This window comes from Macrobrachium rosenbergii, chromosome 15 (assembly GCF_040412425.1).
Source record: "Macrobrachium rosenbergii isolate ZJJX-2024 chromosome 15, ASM4041242v1, whole genome shotgun sequence".
NCBI lineage: Eukaryota > Metazoa > Arthropoda > Malacostraca > Decapoda > Palaemonidae > Macrobrachium > Macrobrachium rosenbergii.
The window spans coordinates 23,532,380-23,552,175 of NC_089755.1; the positions used below are offsets into that span (position 1 = coordinate 23,532,380).

A 19,796-nucleotide genomic window follows, 5' to 3' on the forward strand; every position below is an offset into this window, starting at 1 on the left:
CTAATGAAAGAAAAAAACACTCCAAACTCCATGAGTGGATAACTTCAAATAGGACTGAAAAGTGCAGGCCAGAGAAGTGCTATCTCATCCAGATTTCCACCTTAGATTCAGAGGGAAGAACTGAGGACACTGGCACCCAGGCACTAAAACTGAGTTGAACTGTAATAACATCCTGCTGTGCAGAAAGCATGATGCAGACAACCCGATGGCAGCAAACTACCAACTCAAGCACCTGCACTGTTCAGGGAAGTAAAGCATGGCACCATTCACCTTTACACTACTTGAAACAAACCACGACAATCGTGAACCACTCATCCACCATTGAGACTCTCAACTACTACAAAAAATCTGCAAGATTCAACATGCTGTAAACTCAATAAGAATGGTGCAGTGCAAATGAGATGGCCCTGAAAGGCACATACCTAAGACAAGAACTCATCCCAAGTGCGCAATTCCCTTCAGACACTTCCAAAACCAAAGTGATACTGCTAGCAAACAGTAAGGAAAGCCTTACAAAGATTTCTGTTACCAAAGAAAAGCAAAAGTATCTTTAAAACTTACTTTAATAAGGCAAAGTGGCAAGAAGTCTCAAATGGCATTTCCATACCATATCAGACAAGGAAATAAACAAGAAAGGTTTGTACAGGTGTACAAGCAATATGAGATAACTGGCAACAGTAGACCTAACACCACCTGCCAAGGCTGAGAGGGCTATTCTTTCTGGGACAGGAACTGTGTCATCACCTCCCTAAGCTCATTAACACAAGAGGCCTTCAAAAAGGTACTTTCCACTGTCAAGTGTCAGTAAACTCAGGTACTTGACCAGCTGCTTGGGGACGAAGTTGGACTAGACTGATCACAAACCCGTCTATGACGAAAGCATAAGAAGTCCATCAAGACCTGAAGGAGTCATGCCCTACAACTCCATAACTTAAGGGAGCAGCAAAGGTGAATACCATTATAAGACTCTACGCCAAGCTAAAAGCAGAAAGCATACTGTATAATATTCCTGGGAAAAGGCACTGGTCCAAAAGAGCATCTTAAACTAATATACGATTCTGCCTCAGTCAAAATCAAGGTACTTCCCAGAGTTATGGAGAATGGGTACTCAAAAAAGTATGAGGTCCCCTCTCTCTTTGATAGGTATTTGATCCATGGCCATCAAATTGACTAGTAAAATGGGGTTTGTGACAAATTTGATAAGGGAGAGATCAAACATCAGTCTCTAACCCCTGGTTGTGTTTCCTGACAGGGAACTTGACATTAGACTGGGGAACCACTATTAAATGACTTCTAATGACCCTTTTCTCCAAAATCGCTTCCACTCCTACCAACAAGATATTATGCAAATTCAGTGTATTATGGAAGGGAGGGCAAAGTTCTAACTGCTAAGAAAACAGTTCTGCTCCCTACACTCAACATTAAAGGTAAGAGAGGTTACCCCCCACCATGGCAGCAGAGGAGGGGAATAGCTACTCTATTAACCCCTCCCCTTTTCTTCCTTCTCCAAACCTGGCACTAGAGGGAGACAGTAAAAAGCATAAAAGGATGGGCTTCATGTCTACCAAATATCATATAATTCTTAAATGAGAAGCAACTTATAATCTTGTCTTGTTTTCAGAAAAAGAGAAAAAATGCAAACTCTCTTACAGAGAATCAACTTGGCCCAGTGGAAATGCGCTTTGGAGTGTCAGGGCCAAGAATCATACCCCTGACTTCACTCATCTCTTTAGTTGCATCTCATAATAGACAGGATGCCCACCATGATGCAGATCAATGAAGAACAATAAACCATAGGTTAAACCAATAAACAGCCTACAGGAAAGTCATAAAGAAAGTCTCCAACACTGCAAATATTATTGCAGTGAATGCAAACCATCCTGATAAAACCTCTTGGGAAAGAGAGACCGATAAACAACTCACAGGTTGGTTCACACACCATCACAGGAGTCATCTCTGCCACCCCTGATATGGACACCCCATCTGGCATGAAAACAGCGGGGAAGAACTTTGCATGACCTAGAGACAAAGGCACTTCCTGACCTGCAGATCATACATTAACCTTCTCCAAACACCACATACTGACTATGACTACGGCAATGAGCACAGGATGTGCCTCTGGTATATACCCAAAGATCAACTTTGTACATGAAACCAAGATCTGAATGAATCCATAGTTGCCTCCCTAGGATATTTTGCTTGTGTTGAGAGAAAGAAACTCTGATAGCTGTCCCACCCACATAGTCTGCAAGAAATCCAGAAAAACAGGACTGTTTGGTCCTATTCGTTCTTTAGAGAACCATGCTGCTCCTCCCTCAGCTACAGGAAGCGATCCTACAGAACTCTGCTTCCTAGGGCATTCCCATACCCAGACGAGCCTCAACAGAAAACATATGAAATATGGCAAAGTCGCTGTCAGAGCCCTGTTCCAACTTAAAACAACAATGCCCCAGCTTTGAGACTCGGTAAAACCAAGAAAGGAAAAGAACAATCCCTGGCACTGTTCCTCCAACTACCACCTTACCTGCTGCACAGCTAGCCATGCCCATAAAAGGTGGAAGAGTTCAAAGAACTCTCCCTGAAGGATTACTCAGACTGCACATGCTCCAGAGAGTGTGAACATCCCAAGCATGGAAGTGATGCAGGTTCACCTCCAAAACCTCCAAGAGGAGGCTGGGAATGAGAAACTTTCCCACTGCCACCAGGTGCACAACTAGCGAATATCCCAAGCAAACCCTACACCAAGAAGTTACACAGACCTCCCTTTGTGCAACCCAGAGGAGTCATGGTGAGAAGAGTCACTCTGCTCACCTGTCCACTACAATCGTCCAACCGGAGATGGATTGAGAGCAATATCCCACTGCCAGCGGTAAACATGATCTACAGAACAGGTACATGATTAGTGAAAGGGCCACACAAACCCCTCTCCGTGCAACTCTGAGAGGTGCAATGGCGGGGGAGGGGGGGATGACTCGTGCACCAGGCAAATGAACCAAACAGCCCCAACTCGATGTGAGCTCAAGAGTTCACTGACAGACAAAACACAAGCAGACCTTAAGTCTAAGAGGACCGGCAGAGCAATGCCAATCCTACCTGGGGATAGCTAATTACCTTGGGTGATCATGTGCCCCAACCCTCCCCCAAGTGGGAGAGTACACAGCAGCAGCCTATCAAGACTTCTTGCATGAGGACTAGACTTCCCATTCTCAATGCCCACCTGCACAGAAAACAGAGTAGGGTTGAGTTGGTGGTAGGCGACCAGGTAAAAAAGACGAAAAAGAGGAATGCTAACGGCTCTTGTATTCTCCCCTCTACTGTCCTTACTCTCCTCGCACCACAGGGGTGGTTGAGTTAGGGACTAAAGACTAAGTCACACCAATCAGATGAATCTCCCCAGGAAGGACTACTGCAACCAGAAAAACCTATTCCAATGAGCAGTCAATAAAGCCTAGATCACTGTAACTGTCAGTAACTACCTCGGGAGATTGTGAAAGCCACCTTCCTCCATCATGTTACACTAAGAGGGCCATGACAAAGGTCTACCTAATCCTGGTACAACAAACTCTCACAGAAACTTCCATAATGACTACACCTTACAGACACCCTTCATTAAATGCTCTATGTCCCCCATCGAAAGCAATTCCAAGGTTGACAAGGACCCTCACACAGTGTTGACCTTGTTTCCTCTTCAAGATAAAAGAACCAGAAACACACAAAAGCACTGAAAAAAACACGCCTACAACATTAGCTCTCTTGGGCACAAAAAGGCACCAGTAACATAAGAAAGCAATTAGGGTGGACAAATCCCTATCTCAACCTGCATGTGCAGGAGTATACTGTACTTCATAAACAAAAGGCATAGTGATTGTATCACCAAAGTAACAAAAGAAAATTACAAAGCAGACCACGCTAACAGGATTCTTCTAAAAAGTTACACCCAAGACCCGTACCCATATCCCTACAAGTCCTTTCTTTTCCTCAATTGGGCCTGATAAGAATGCTGATGACCACACTTTGAAGGATTCAGTGACAAAAATGTTAACCTGAATGTCTTTTTTTATAACTATTTTTATACCATTTTTATATTTTTTGCTCACTGTATTTTCATGTTCTGTAATATGTTTTGCAAATTAAAAGATATCAAGTTAAGGTTTCCTTTTGAACTTTTCTTTATTAGAATACATAAAATTAAATATCTGCCTTTACACTTTGCAAACATAAATAATGTACAGTATACTGAAAGCTAATTTACTCTACATGTATTCTGGTTATCACAGTACAGTAAACAATACATTACTGTATAAACAATTGAAAATATATTAATCTTATATAAATAGTGCAAAGTAACATTAAAAATATATCATTATATGGCTGACACAAACCCACTACCAATGGTAGGTGTTCTTGGCTGGGAACACCAAGTTCCTCCACCAAAATGGTTTCTTCACTTGGACATTTGCAGGCCCAGTGGCAGATATGGGGAACACCCTTTTTGAATCTGTTGTCCACATCACTGAATACCAGATTTCTTTCATAGTGTTTTCTACAGGTTGGGCAGTGGAGTATGGGACAGCCTGGACCCTACTAGTTTTCTCCATTCAGTCTGTTGAGAAAGGTAATGGCAAAGTTCTGAGCCTCAGTGAGCTCTCATATAATGTTCACTGATCCTATTTAACCTCCAGGGTGATTTCTGGACATTCGACTACTCGCCATGGATTTTCCCATGTCTCTCTCCACTCGGAAGTTTCTTCTGAAGCAACCTCATTTCCCCAGGTTTCATCCTCACCCTCAGTCATTACATCTTCGTCTGGTAGTTAACAAGTATAGCCACAGAGCACTAGTGGATCCAGGGGGCGGGGGGACCCAGGCATGTGCCCCCTTGAAAAATAATGATAATAATAATATTGAAGATTTAGATACTAGTAACATAAATGAGAAAAATAAAAATGGGAAAAAATTTAAAATCTGTTATAAAAATAAGATTTTGAGAATAATATATATATATATATATATATATATATATATATATATATATATATATATATATATATATATATATATATATATATATATATATATATATATATATATATATATATATATATATATATATATATATATATATATATATATATATATGTATATATATATGTATATATATATATATATATATATATATATATATATATATATATATATATATATATATATATATATATATATATATATATATATATATATATATATAATATATATAATATATATATATATATATATATATATATATATATATATATATATATATATATATATATATATATATATATATATATACAGGCAGTCTCCGGTTATCAGTGGGGTTCTGTTCTGACGGTGTGACAACTGAAAATCGGCGATTTTCGGTGGCCTTTTTGACAATTTTCGTCGCTTGACTTTTGGTTATTGGTGCCTCCGTTGGGTACGTATCAGCACTGATAAGTGGACATTGGCGATTTCCGGCACTGAAAACTGCCGTTTTTCGTTGCTAGACAAATACCGTAAAACCAGATCGCTGATAACAGGGGACTGCCTGTATGTATAATATGAAAATGGGTGGCCCTTCATGAAATTTTTCCAGATCCGCTAGTGACAGAAATATTTTCAGAGGTTGCTACAGCCATAATCTACACTCCCTGTGGATCATCCTCCACAATTTTTCATCAGGCAAAATAGGCAAGACCTGTGGCTTCATGTAACCAATGGGGTTCTCATCCCCTTGAAGCCACTATTCCTGCCTTAAGGACTGTTTTTGTCAATTTGAGAAATAACAGAAAGGTCTCTCACTAATATGGGTTACCGCTCTGCCTTGTCTTCAGTCCTTATTCTGCATGGCCTCGACTTGCAGGAAGTTCCATGCTCTTTCAGGAGGGTTGATTCTCTTTTTGGTTACTCGCTATTCATGCTCTGCCTTCAAAATCTCAAGAGGTCGGTCTCTTACGTCTAGTAAGACATAGGGCTCTTCAGTCCTATTATCAGAACACAGAGTCCATTCATCCTTCTCCCTCTCATCTGTTTCTGGATATGCACCGCCAGGATCACCCTGCATCTAAGAATTTCACTGAGCAGTCGACCCTGCCGTGGTTTTGTCAGCAACGGGCTGCTGGCATGAACGTTTACAGTGCCGAGTTGAAGGCTGCAGCTATGAAGTTCGCAGGCTTGCATAAGGTTGTGGACTTTAAGGCATTAGAATGTTGGCTGTTTCAGTTCAAGATCTGACATGGGATTTCTAACAAGAGGAGAAGGCTTTGATTTAGGGCAAATCTACAATGTTTGATAAACTGGTCTATTCTATTGCTCCTTACTAACAAAACCTTGGCTGATGAGAAGGTAAAATTGCTGGTATTCATGCTCATGTGTATGTCACTGAGACACAGAACCACAAGACTCATGAGAGAATGTTTTGTTAGTAAATTTAGTATACAATCTGGCATCTGCAGTACAGTATTCTTAATCAAGTTTTACTAGTAATGAGCAAAATTGTGTTGAGTGTGCAAATTTCCAGTGTTTGATTGATGATTCAAGCAATTCAGTGTAGAGTGCTGAACTCGAGGCTAGTATAAAACTGATTACTGTCATGTAAAGAAATTACTACTGAATAGCTCCAAATTCTTGTGGCCTAAATGTGCTGTGCATCCAAACTAGAAACAATTAGTTTGAGAGTGTATAAGAAGTGAATAAGAAGAAACCGAATATTAATTAATTTAGTCTTGATGCACATTGTTTATATTTATTGTGACCTGTTCATATTGCTAAAACTGTCAGAAGACTGTTGTAAAAATAATTTATAAAGAAATTATCAGTAGATTAATGTAAGCATGATTGAAGGACTGATTTATTTAATGTTCTCTGGCATTGGGACAGTCATTAACATCTATATCATTTGTCAATAATGACAAAACTTATATAAAACCTATAGACGTAATGAGATTATATATAAAAAATAAATTATAGTTTTTGCAGAAGACCTACTTCTGATACATATCTAAAATGCCACTTTGGCTAGAATGTACAGACCATTCTAGTCTTGGGTCTCAGAGAGAAGGCTTTTCCTGAGGTCCCTAAGACTGGAGTATTCAATTACGTAGTAAATGTTGACAGTCAAAAGAACTAAGCAGTCATCACAATAAGGTTGATTTTCATTTGCTACTAAAAATTGGTATGTGAGGCTGGAACACCCCATCCTTAGACAGTAGAGAACAGTTTCCCATTTTCTGGGCATTTTCCTATACTTCCAAGGGAGTATGGCACTTATAATTTCTTTCATTTTGTTTGCCTGACTTTATTCCAACTTTCCTGCCATATATTCCTAACAAGTGATCTGATATCTGGTAAGAAGTTGCTGCATGGAAATCTCTATTTCCTTGGAAGCATATCAGCTGCAGCTACTTCTGCTAGTTTGTCAGCCTTTTCACCCAACAAAATTTTACTCTAGTCCTCTGCAATTCATTATGTAAAGTCATTCTTGAATTTTTAAAACCAATGCATTAGTAGAATTAAAAGCACTTAGACTTTGTGAAACACTTTTTGAGTCACCAAAAATAGTAGTTTCCCTCATCAATTGTTGCTATTCTCTCAATAGCAGTTAAAATCCCATGCAATTCCTCAGTAAAACTAGACATAATTTCAAACAGTGTACTTCTACAATAAAAATTATCACTATATATTCCAATTTCAATGCCAGCACTGGATTTGGAGCTGTCAGTAAATATATAAAAGTTGAGCTTTTATGTTCTTCAACATGTTCCATAAAAATCAAGCAGGTAGCTACCTCTGTCATAATACTTTTAGTGCCCATAAAGCAATGGCAAAATATTACTTCTGGTAACTTCCATACAAGGGTAGTTGTTATCTTGAATGGAAGTACCCCATTCCTAGCAATAAGAAGATTATTCAAAATCTGTTTTACGAAGACCTATGATGTGACTTATAGTACATAAAATACTTGGCTGTTAGCAGTCTGAAAGGCTCTAGAGTTTGGAAGTCTTTGTAATTTGTACCTATATTGTGCAATGAAGACTGGCGATTAAGGTCTAAAGGTAGTTCGCCAGCATCTACTTGAAGGCTTGGAATAGGTGAATAGGTGAAGTTCTAACATCACCTTTGGCCAAGCTAATTCCAGCATGGTGTACAGTCTAAAATCTTTAATCGATTTGGTGTCTGATGAATATATTTCACACGCATAGTTCAATTTTGAAAAGATGAGGGCTTTATAAGATTTTAAAGGTACTTTGTGATCAGCACCCCATAATGTGTGTGCCAGTACTTTCAATATATTCAAGGCTTCCAGACACCTGATTTTTAGGTCTTTCCCATGTCATCCTATGGTCAAAAGTTAATCCAAAGGCTGGGTTACTTCTACACATGGCCTTTGATGTATATATCTGGATCTGGAAGCATCCCACAAATATGGCAAAGTGCACTAAAAGTTTTACTAGAAGAAAATGTAAAACCATTCAGCTCTGACCACCGAAAAATTTTATTCACTAGCAGTTGAAGTTTCCTTTTCAACCACTGCCATTCATTTTCCAGCAAATGATATGGATAGGTCATCTACAAAAAGTGTGGATAAAATGTCACCATGGATAACAGAGGATATCCCATTCATGGCTAAGGCAAATAGTCACACTCAGCACGCTACCTTCTTGCTGGCATTATCTCTCAGACAGGGTGTCACCTCCTCTGACTTGGAAAAATTTATGTGCTACAAAAGCCTAGATGAATAAAGACAATTCTCCTCTTATACCTGATTCATGTATACTTTTAAGTGTACCATGCCTCCGAGCTGTATCATATGCCTTTTCGAGGTCAATAAACACAGTCACATGATGCTTCTTGGATGCAAATGCTTCACATATGGAGGACTCAAGATGGATCAGAACATGAGTGGCTGAATGCATTATACATAAATCACACTGGATAGGTGATACAATACCTCTCTTCTCTAAGGACTGTACCAGTCTTGTTTACCATCTTCTCCATGATTTTACATAAATAGGTTGTCAGAGCAACTAGTCAATAATTTGCTGCTAAAAATTCATCTTTTCCAGGGTTTAAAAAAGCAAAGAAGAAGGGTAATTCCCAAATTGCAGGGTAATTGGTATCATGCCATATGCTGTTAATAACACTTAATGTAAATAACTGTATTTATAGATGAATGCTTCATTGCATATGGAATCTTGTCAGGGTCTAGGGTTGTCTGTTGCCAGAGTTGAAGTGAACTCTCTTTCAATAAAGGGAAGTTTGTAAGAGTCCTCTCTTTCTGTTCTAAAATCGAGTAATTTCTGTTCAACATATCTATGCTGGTGTTCTGGAGCAACTTCAGATTTACATGATTTACTGGAAAAATGTTCAGCAAGGGCACTACTCACTTCAGATGTCCATGTCATGTACTGACCATTCACTTTTAAAGTAGGAGGTGGATTTGGTGTGCATCTGCGCCAGCTATTTTTCTCAACTTCCTCCAAGCAGCGGTAAATCCACAGACTACGGATTTATCTCACCAGTTTTCACTACCCCACACTTCTACAGAGAATAAAAATGCTGCTTGAATGCTGTTTATATTCACCAGTTATTGACCAATATTAGTGTGCAAGAGAAGCGAGTCATAAGAAAAATTGAGAAAACTCAATATAAAATCAATTCACATGATGCAGCCACCCTTTTTAAGAAGACATATTTAACCCTTAATGGGCAGGCATCATCACATGAGTATCTATAACATGTTTTGAGTGATGAACAGGCTAACTCATTTGAGTATTGATACTACGCGGCATACAATTTGGATGAATTTAGTGGGAAAGATGTTCATATTACTACAATGGTTGAGAAACGACTTATGGCAACTGTGGTAGCTCAGCACAGGACAGAGGGAGATCAGTATGCCTTGATATTTCATGGGGAGATGTACTGCTTTTCTGTAGCTCCAGGATGTCTTTTTATTTATTTGCTCACAAATATACCAAGGGATTGCTGTCGGTTTTAGTTCTCCTCTTTTATAACAGTATGTCAACTATAATTGTGATTTTGCAAATAAAAGTGCAAAGAAATAAATACAGAAAAAACATGTATACATCACAAAAAATTACTGCATCTCCCCATCTCAGTAAATCTCGTAAATATTTTAAAACAAATATATAGTACTTAGAATTTGTTAATGATTTTAGTTCTTATCTGTTATGATATTGTGTGTGCTGTAATTATAATTTTACTAAATAAAATAAAATGTGTAACTTGGTAAAATTAGCATATTTTTATGAGTGTCTTAAAAGAGGCCCCACACAAGGTTGTAAATACAGGCAGTCCCCGGTTTACAACAGGTCCGGCTTACGATGTTCCAAGGTTACAACGCTTTTCAGATATATTCATCAGAAATTATTTCCTGGTTTATGACGCATGTTCCAGGGTTACGACGTGCTGTACGCCGATCTGAAGGAAAAAATATGGCTCAAAAACAGCAGAATAATCAAAAAATAATTTTGAGTTTTTTTTATGAAAAACTCAATAAAAATGCAGTTTACATCATTTTCAATACATCCAGAGCATTAAAAGTAAGGTTTTCTTAGGATTTTTGATGATTTTTCAGTCTATGATGATTTTCGACTTACAAGGTAGCGTAAGAACAGAACCCCCATCGTAAACCGGGGACTGCCTGTAGTCACTTTCAAGCTTCCCGTGAAAGATAGGGGAAAATTTTTTAGATTTTTTTCTTTCACCATGTGCATTTGCATATCTTCCTCTTTCCATTGATATGTTTTTTTCTTAAATTGGCCAACTTTAAAGTTTGCCTGGTCTGGGGGTGTGTTTAATATATATTTAGCCCATCCCTTAAAGGTTAACAGAGGGTCTGCTTCCTTATAATAATAATAATAATAATAATAATAATAATAATAATAATAATAATAATAATAATAATAATAATAATAATAATAATAATAATGTTTAGTAGCCCTCTCCCCCTCTTCCTTTTGTGTTATGTATAATCTGTCTGTATTTGCCCTTGGGTGAGGTGCTTTGTGTATTGTCATGTGTTTTCTAGTTTTCTGGTCTATGCTGCGGAGTTCAGCCTTCGTCCACTCCACTACTCCTGCGCTGTATCTGATTACTGGTACTGCCCATGCATTTGTGCCTTTTGTCATGTTTCTGGCATTGAGTTTTTATTTGAGTATCACCCTAAGTCTCTGCATATATTCTTTCCTGATCGTGTCCTTCATCTCTTGGTGTTTTATATCCTCTCCTATTATTCCCAGGTATTTGTATCCTGTCTCAACTATGTCTCTGATGCTATAGCTTTATCCCTTCAGTCCTGGTTAGCATTTTTTATCCCTTCAGTCCTGGATTGTTACTTTGCCTGTTTGCTTTATCCCTTCAGTCCTTGTTACTCTGCCTTTTTGTAAGGTGCATTTTTCTATTCCAAACTCCATCCTGGTGTCCCCAGATACAATCATTACAGTCTGGATTAGGGTATCTTATTTCCTTGATGCTCCTACCGTACAGCTTGATGTCGTCCATAACATCAAATGGTTAATTCTGCTGCCTCCTTTCTTGAGTTGGTACCTAGCATCCATCTTCTGCAGCACTTTTGCCATGGGAATGATGGCTACTACGAAGAGTAGTGGGGACAGTGAGTCACCTTGAAAGATCCCTCTCCTCAAATAACTTCTGCTAGTCTTATCCCATAGCTTGTAAGTACTGTATTCCAGTTGCGCATTCTATTTTTAAAGAAGCTGATGGTGTTTCCTCTGCCCCATATATTTTCAGGCCTTCTATTAGCCACGTGTGCAGTATCATGTCGAAGGCTTTCTTGTAATCAATCCATGCCATGCTTAGGTTGGTTCTCCTTCTCTTACTATTCTTCATTATCATTTTGTCCATTAGGAGCTGGTCTTTTGTGCCCCTACACTTCCTTCTGCAGCCTTTCTGTTGGTGGGGAATGGTGTTTGTATCCTCTAGGTAGTTGTATAGCCTTTCACTGATGATACCTGTTAGTAACATCCACATTATTAGTAGGCAGGTGACAGGCCTGTAGTTATTTGCTATATTTCTCTTGTTCTTGTCTTTCTGTACTAAGGATGTTCTCCCAGTGGTCATCCATTTGGGTGCATGGTGGTTTGTGATACAATGCTGGAGTTGTTCTGCTATTCATGGGTGTAGGGCCTTGAAGTTTTTCAGCCAGTATCCATGGACTTCATCAGGACCTGGGGCTTTCCAGTTGGGCATTTTCTTTAGTTGGTGTCTGACTGTGTCTGTTGTGATCTCGGTGAATCTTTGTTTTATTCTCCCCATTTCTTCTGCCTTGATTTCCTGGAGCCATGTTGCATGTTTGTGTGAGGCCAGATTGTTCCATATGTTTTCCTAGAGTCTCTTACTTGGTTTGGCTCCAGGAATTTCCAGGTGGTTGTCTTCCCCTCTTAGTTGGCTGTATAGTTTTTTCTGGTTGGTTCCGAAGAGTTTGTTCTGTTGGTATCCTTTATTCCTGTTCATGTACCATTGGATCTATTTACTTTGGCTTTAAGCCTCTGTTTTATATCTTCTACTGAGTTGTTTAGTCCCTTCTCCTGTACTCTGTATTTCTCATTCAGTTCCTCTCTTGTTTTCTTGCTTCTTAGCCTCTTTTCTGCCATCTCTTTCAGTTTACTCAAGTAATATCTCATCGCCATGATTTGGTTTTCCATGCGCCTTTTCCAAGGCGGTTGCTGTTTTGGTTTCTGTTGGGTTGGTTGTGATGGTGGTGTTGGTGTTTGTATCCCCATGAGTTCTACTGCTAGTCTTGTTCCTGCGTATGTCATATTATTTGTTTCTGTGATACTGTGGTGTGGATTAGTCTCATTATTTCATTAACTTCACTAGTTTTTTCCCTTAGCTTCTTTGTGTTGTAGGCTTTCATGGAGGGGATCTTTGTTCTTTCTGTATCTGGGTTCATCCATTGTCTGATCTTTTCCACCCATTCCGACCTCTCTGTTACATCTTTGGTGTTTCTTCAACTGTCGTTGTTTGGTAGCTCATCATTCCTGTCGTTTGTAGTGTCATCGTCTCTTAGTTCGTCTTCTTGTCCTTTGTTGCTGGGTGTTATTTCTCTTTCCAGTTCCTCTCTTTCTGTTTGAGGGGTGTTATTTCTCTCATTCCAGATGTTGATCAGTCTTCTTCTGTATCCTCTTTCTGTCTGGTTGTTTCTGATGTAGCATCTCCATATTTCCTTATTTTCTTCTTTTGTCCATTTCTTCTTCTGGTTTGCCTCTGTAGCTCCAGTCTCTGGTTGCTGGTTACTGTCGTTGTGGTGGTCAGTTGCTGGATGACGACCTCCAAGTACCTGACCGTCCTCCCCGTCAACTGGGTTGCATACCTGGCTGCCAGACAAAGCTCCTCTGTTGCCAGAGATTCCATTTATGTCGTTTCGTTTATTCTTTCATTTCTTTCCATCACTGCTGAGTTTTGCTATTTAACCCATAGCTGGGACCCTGCCCCATCGAGAATAGGTACTCATTTATTGCTGAGTACACTGAGGAAATTATGGTAAAGATCCTTTCCCAAGGAATCAATGCCGAGGAGGGCAGTTACCCATCCAACAACTGATCAGCCCCAATGTTGCTTAACCCTTAAACGCCGAACCACTATTTACAAAAGTGTCTGCCGTATGCTGGCGGGGTTTGGGAGTTAGCGCCGAAGCAGAAAGAAAGTTTTTTTTTTAAAAATCACAGCACGCTTACTTTCTAAGATTAAGAGTTCATTTTTGGCTCCTTTTTTTCTCATTGCCTTAAGTTTAGTATGCAACCATCAGAAATGAAAAAAAAATATCATTATCATATATAAATATTGGAATATATGACAGGGTGAAAAAAATTTCATATATAATTGTATACAACTCACACTGTGAGCAAAACGGTTAAAGCTAATGAGCTATTTTTTTGTTGTATTGTACACTAAATTGCGATGATTTTGATACATAACAAATTGTAAAATGATCAAAGCAACACAGAGAAAACATTATCACAAAATGATGCATGAATTTGTTAACGCTGGATGTAAAAAAATTTTTTTTAAATTCACCATAAATCAAAATATTGTGCTAGAGACTTCCAGTTTGTTGCAAAATGAAGGTACATGATTGAATATTACTAGAATGTAAGTTTTAGCTCACAATTGCATTTTTATACCATTTTGGTCAATCAAAAGCTACAACCATGAGTTATTTTTTGTTGTATTCTACATGAAATTGTGCACATTTTCATATATAAAACTTTATGTAACAGCTAATATAAAACGGTGCAAAAATTACGACAAAGTGACTAAAGAAATTCTGAGATTTTCAGCAGAGTTAGCGCACATGGACGTAAGGAAAAAGTTTTTTTCAAAAATTCACCATAAATCGAAATATTGTCCTAGAGACTTCCAATTTGTTGCAAAATGAAGGTAAATGATTGAATATTACTAGAATGTAAGAGTTTTGGCTTACAATTGCATTTTTCTACCATTTCAGTCGAGTCAAAGTTGACCAAGGTTGAAATTTTGGCACTTACCGTGATTTATATGAAAATATTTCAAAACTGATAAAAGCTACAACCATGGGGTTTTTTTGTTGTATTTTACATGAAATTGCACACATTTTCATATATAAAACTTTATGTAACGGCTAATATAAAACAGTGCAAACATTACGACAAAGTGACTAAAGAATTTCTGAGATTTTCGGCCGAGTTACAGCGAGGACGTAGGGAAAAAGTTTTTTTTTCAAAAATTCACCAAAAATTGAAATATTGTGCTAGAGACTTCCAATTTGTTGCAAAATGAAGGTAAATGATTGAATATTACTAGAATGTAAGAGTTTTAGCCTACAATCAATTGCATTTTTCGACCATTTCGGTCGAGTCAAAGTTGACCGAAGGTTGAAATTTTGGCACTTACCGTGATTTATATGAAAATATGTCAAAACTGATAAAAGCTACAACCATGAGTTATTTTTTGTTGTATTCTACATGAAATTGCACATATTTTCATATATAAAACTTTATGTAATGACTAATATAAAACTGTGCAAAAATTACGACACAGTAACTAAAGAATTTCTGAGATTGTAAGAGCCTGACGTTGTCTCTTCCAAACACGTGTGTGTTCGTGTGTTCATCGTCCATCGGAGTGGCGTGACATTTGGCGTCTTCACAAACAGAAACATACACACAGTTTGATAAAGAAGATTCGTTGGAACATTATGAGTACATGATTAGAATGCTTGCATGGCAATGCAAGTAGTGGTGATTGTACATACATCAAGACAACAATGGTTGGGGAGAAACAGACGGAAATATTGTATGGTTGAAATCGCGCTTTAGAGAAAGAAAACGAGATGCTCTTGTTGTCTTGTCCACTCTGATGGACGACAAACACACACGTGTTTGGAAGAGACGGCGTCAGGCTCTTACAAGATTTTCAGCAGAGTTAGCGGACGTAAGGAAAAGTTTTATAAAAATTCACCATAAATTGAAATATTGTGCTAGAGACTTCTCGCTTGTTGCAAAATGAAGGTAAATAATTGAATATTACTAGAATGTAAGAGTTTTAGCTTACAATTGCATTTTTTCGACCATTTCGGTCGAGTCAAAGTTGACCGAAGGTTGAAATTTTGGCACTTATCGTAATTTATATGAAAATATGTCAAAATTGATAAAAGCTACAACCATGAGTTATTTTTTGTTGTATTCTAAATGAAATTGTGCACATTTTTATATATAAAACTTTATGTAACGGCTAATACAAAACAGTGCAAAAATTACGACAAAGTGACTAAAGAATTCTTTATTTCTGAGATTTTCAGCAGAGTTAGCAAGGACATAAGGAAAAAGTTTTTTCAAAATTCACCATAAATCAAAACATTGCGCAAGAGACTTCTCATTTGTTGCAAAATGAAGATAAATGATTGAATATTACTAGAATGGAAGAGTTTTAGCATACAATTGCATTTTTCTACCATTTCGGTCACGTCAAAGTTGACCGAAGGTTGAAAATTTGGCACTTATCGTGATTTATATGAAAATATGCCAAAATTGATAAATGCTACAACCATGAGTTATTTTTTGTTGTATTCCACATGAAATTGCACACATTTTCATATATAAAACTTTATGTAAAGGCTAATAGAAAATGGTGCAAAAATTATGACAAAGTGACTAAAGAATTTCTGAGATTTTCTGCAGAGTTAGCTGATGCTTTCTTTCGGGATAAGAAAGAAATTCGTGCATGTGCAGCTGGGTCACCCTTGTAAACAAAACAACAGTGTGATCCGTGAACTCTCAGCATCCCTCAAGGCGCGTGATTTAAAATTTTTTGCAAACGAGGCCTATAAGTATTTTTCTGCAAATATTTAAAAAAACTATTTGTAGTCGACGTATTTTACGTCCACTTGGCACCCGACAGACAAATTTTGTCGACGTAAAATACGTCCAGTCGGCGTTAAAGGGTTAACCAGTTCCTTGATGAGCTAAACCACTCTGCAATAATCTTAGGAACACTAGGCATGATCCCATGATCTCTGAAAAGGAATTTGAAAAAACCAGATGCCGAAGTAGCTCCAGGCATGAAAAGTGTGCTGACAAAGTGACTTACGACCTATGCGACTTTACGACTGACCGACTTTACGACGGCTCACGACAATATAAATAATAATAATATTTAATTTTATATTTTTGTCGAGCTAAGGCGAGATTTCATATCCGAGAGATGCTGCAGCATAGTGTGTTTGTGTCGTTCGAAAATGGTAAAAGATTCATATTTTTGTAATGTATTTTGTATTTCTATTTTTTGCAAATAAACCAAAGGTAATAACAAATTACCGTATTTGATGGCTTATAATACGCAACCCCAATTTCAGCAGGACACTGAGGGAAAAAATAAGGCTTCTAGCCTATGCTCATATGAATTTGTAAGTAAAAACTGCAGTATTAGGTTATCATATGCATATTGTTTCTTACCAACAGAATCAACAAAAACATTAATAAAAAGTTATTTACCATATTTATATTTAAAAAATGTATTGTACAATCAGCCATTTACTATGATCGAATATTTCGTCTGCTGCTGAAAGCTACCTCATAGGTTTAACAATAGATCATAACACATTCATTTGTAAACATTGTTTCTTACCGCCAGAATCAACAAAAACATTAATAAAGATGTTACCTATGGTAATATATGTTATATATGTCCATTATATATTATAAAAGTATGCAATCAAGGGGTAAAATTCAATAAATAAAAATGTTTCCTATGTAACAATACAGCAAATGAGCAACTGAACAAAGCCATGTTATTATTCTTAAAAGAGAATGCTAGCACGAAAGTTACTGAGTATCAACTCAACGAAGCCCTGTTAATATGCCTAAAGAGAATGGTAGCAGGAATTGTCAACCACCAATTGATCGAAGCCATGTTGTTATGCGAGAAATGTTAGCAGGAATTGCCAACTACCAACTGAACGAAGCCTTGTTATCCGTAAAGCTCTCGAGATAATCACCAATAGGTGGCAGCACACGTACTGTTTATATCAATAAATGTGGAATGCGCGACAGACAACGATAATGATATTAACATTTTAATGAAAATATCGATAATAACAACGTAGATATTGATTATAATACTAGCAGTAGTAATTGCGGTGATGGTAAGTGTGATAATGATAAATAATTATAATAAACTTTGTTTTTAATAGGTTATTAGGATAACACCGAATTTTACGCTAGGCTACAACATCTACGTGACGTTTCATGTATAATTTCGGCCAAAATTCTTAAATTTTGAGCCTACATTATGTACATAGGGACGCAGGGGATTTTTTAGGCCATTTTTTTGTTAAAAATGCGTCTTATAGGACGGTATGTATTTAATTCAAACCTATAAATAAACAGAAGTAAATAATACGTCATGTAACCGATTGGCAATGCAAATGGCGGATAAGAAAATGTAAACAGACCAGACAGATGGTTTGAAACAATAAAAATGTTAAATACCAGTATTAATCAAGGAGTTCAAGCATGATAAGATTTCATATGCTAAATGTAAAAATAGGCATGCACATTTTTGGATAATATAAAATGTATATGTAGGCTAGTCATACTTAGGATATATGATGGATAATAACGTAGGTACAGAATACATGTAATCGAAACACCGCTCTGTCAGAACCTAACACAGTGAAGTCGACGACTACCTGTACTAGAAACAGCACACACAGTAGAAAATTGATGGACTCCTAAGGAGGAAGTATGCAACCTGGAACCCCACATTATAAAAACCACCCAGTCGAATAGGATGACTGTGACAGACAAAATAAATAAATAAATAAATAAATAAATAAAAATAAATAACAATAATAATAATAATAATAATAATCCATATGGCAGTCATGAAACCAAAAAGATCACATAGCCATTAACAAAGAGAGAAAAAGAACACTAAGGAATGTTAAAAGCTACAAAGGAGCAGATGCTGTAAGTGATCACCAACTTGTCATTGCTACAATAAAAATGAAATTAAAAGTATCCAACAAAAATAATGGCAGAGTATCTGAGTTTGCTACCATAAAGCTTCTCGAGGATGAACATCGAGAGGCTTTTGTACATATCTGGGGAGGGGTAGACAATGAATGGGGAAATGATTTGACATCAAGAATGTATATCAATTTGCTAGAAAAGAACTTGGATATGGGGTAACATGGTTTCTGCCTTGTTACCCCATATCCAAGGTATCATAAAGGTATCAAAAAGGCTATAGAGACGTAAAAGGTACATGTAGACAAATATCAGGGATGAGATGAAGAATGCAACATAAAACAAGAGAAATACTCAAGTTTAGCTAGGAAGTTAAACAACACTCAAGAAGAGCTTAGAGAGAATACTTAGACAAATGGGCTGATGATTTTGACAAAGCCATGTATTCAAGAAGTGGCATTGGTGTTATGGAAGCCTGCAGAATTGTTAATGAAATATCCATGGGTGAAAATAAAGAGGAAAATCCCTCTAAAAAGAGCGGTGGATTAATAATAACATCATTATAAGACAAATTGCTGCATTGAGTTGAACATTTGTGCGTCTAGAATAAGTGATGTATATGAAGTGAATCATGTAACTGATATACCAGAAGCTGAAAAAGGCCTAAATGAACTTAAGAATAAACAGTTTTGGATATGAAATGAATAATAAGACACTTAGGCAATTCAAAACACAAAGTTATGATGGGATCACATAAGTTAATATGTTTTATATACCTGTCCACATGCTAGCCCACATCAAATGTCAAAGTGAACAATAATACACCATAAAAGAATACTTGCCTAAATCTAAAAAATTTAAGATATTTTCTTGCTTAACAAAAGAAGTCCCTCTGCAAGCACTCTAATTTTACAATTTTTTACTTTGTAATCTTGTCAGCTATTTACTATTATGCTGAGACCAAGATGTTACTTTGTGTGTTGCAGTTACCTCTATGCTTTTACTCTTCCCTTCATATTCCTTATGAACTTTTTAATGATACAGTTTTCACTTTTATTGTAACTACCTGTTTTTTATGTCACAATACTCTTCAGATACATACCAAATATACCCCCAGGCCCATGTTGAGGTCGTGGGGCAGGAAGGTTAAAGAAAAGCTGACCAATGCGATCCAAATATTCTCGGTATAATGGATCTCTTTTCAGACTTGGCTGGTACTGTTCACACAACACAGTAAACTGCATCACCTTTCCCCTAAATTAAGAAATATAAGATCCTACATAA

General features: G+C 37.3%; 1 protein-coding gene across 1 annotated transcript in view; it reads right to left on the reverse strand.

Moving 5' to 3' along the window:
• Nucleotides 1-19,796, reverse strand: part of LOC136846461 (Golgi to ER traffic protein 4 homolog) — a 127,557-nt gene that overhangs the window by 12,941 nt on the left and 94,820 nt on the right. Inside the window, exon 7 of the mRNA XM_067117258.1 lies at nucleotides 19,615-19,766. Coding sequence (XP_066973359.1) covers nucleotides 19,615-19,766 — 152 coding nt within the window. The remainder of the gene's footprint in view (nucleotides 1-19,614; nucleotides 19,767-19,796) is intronic.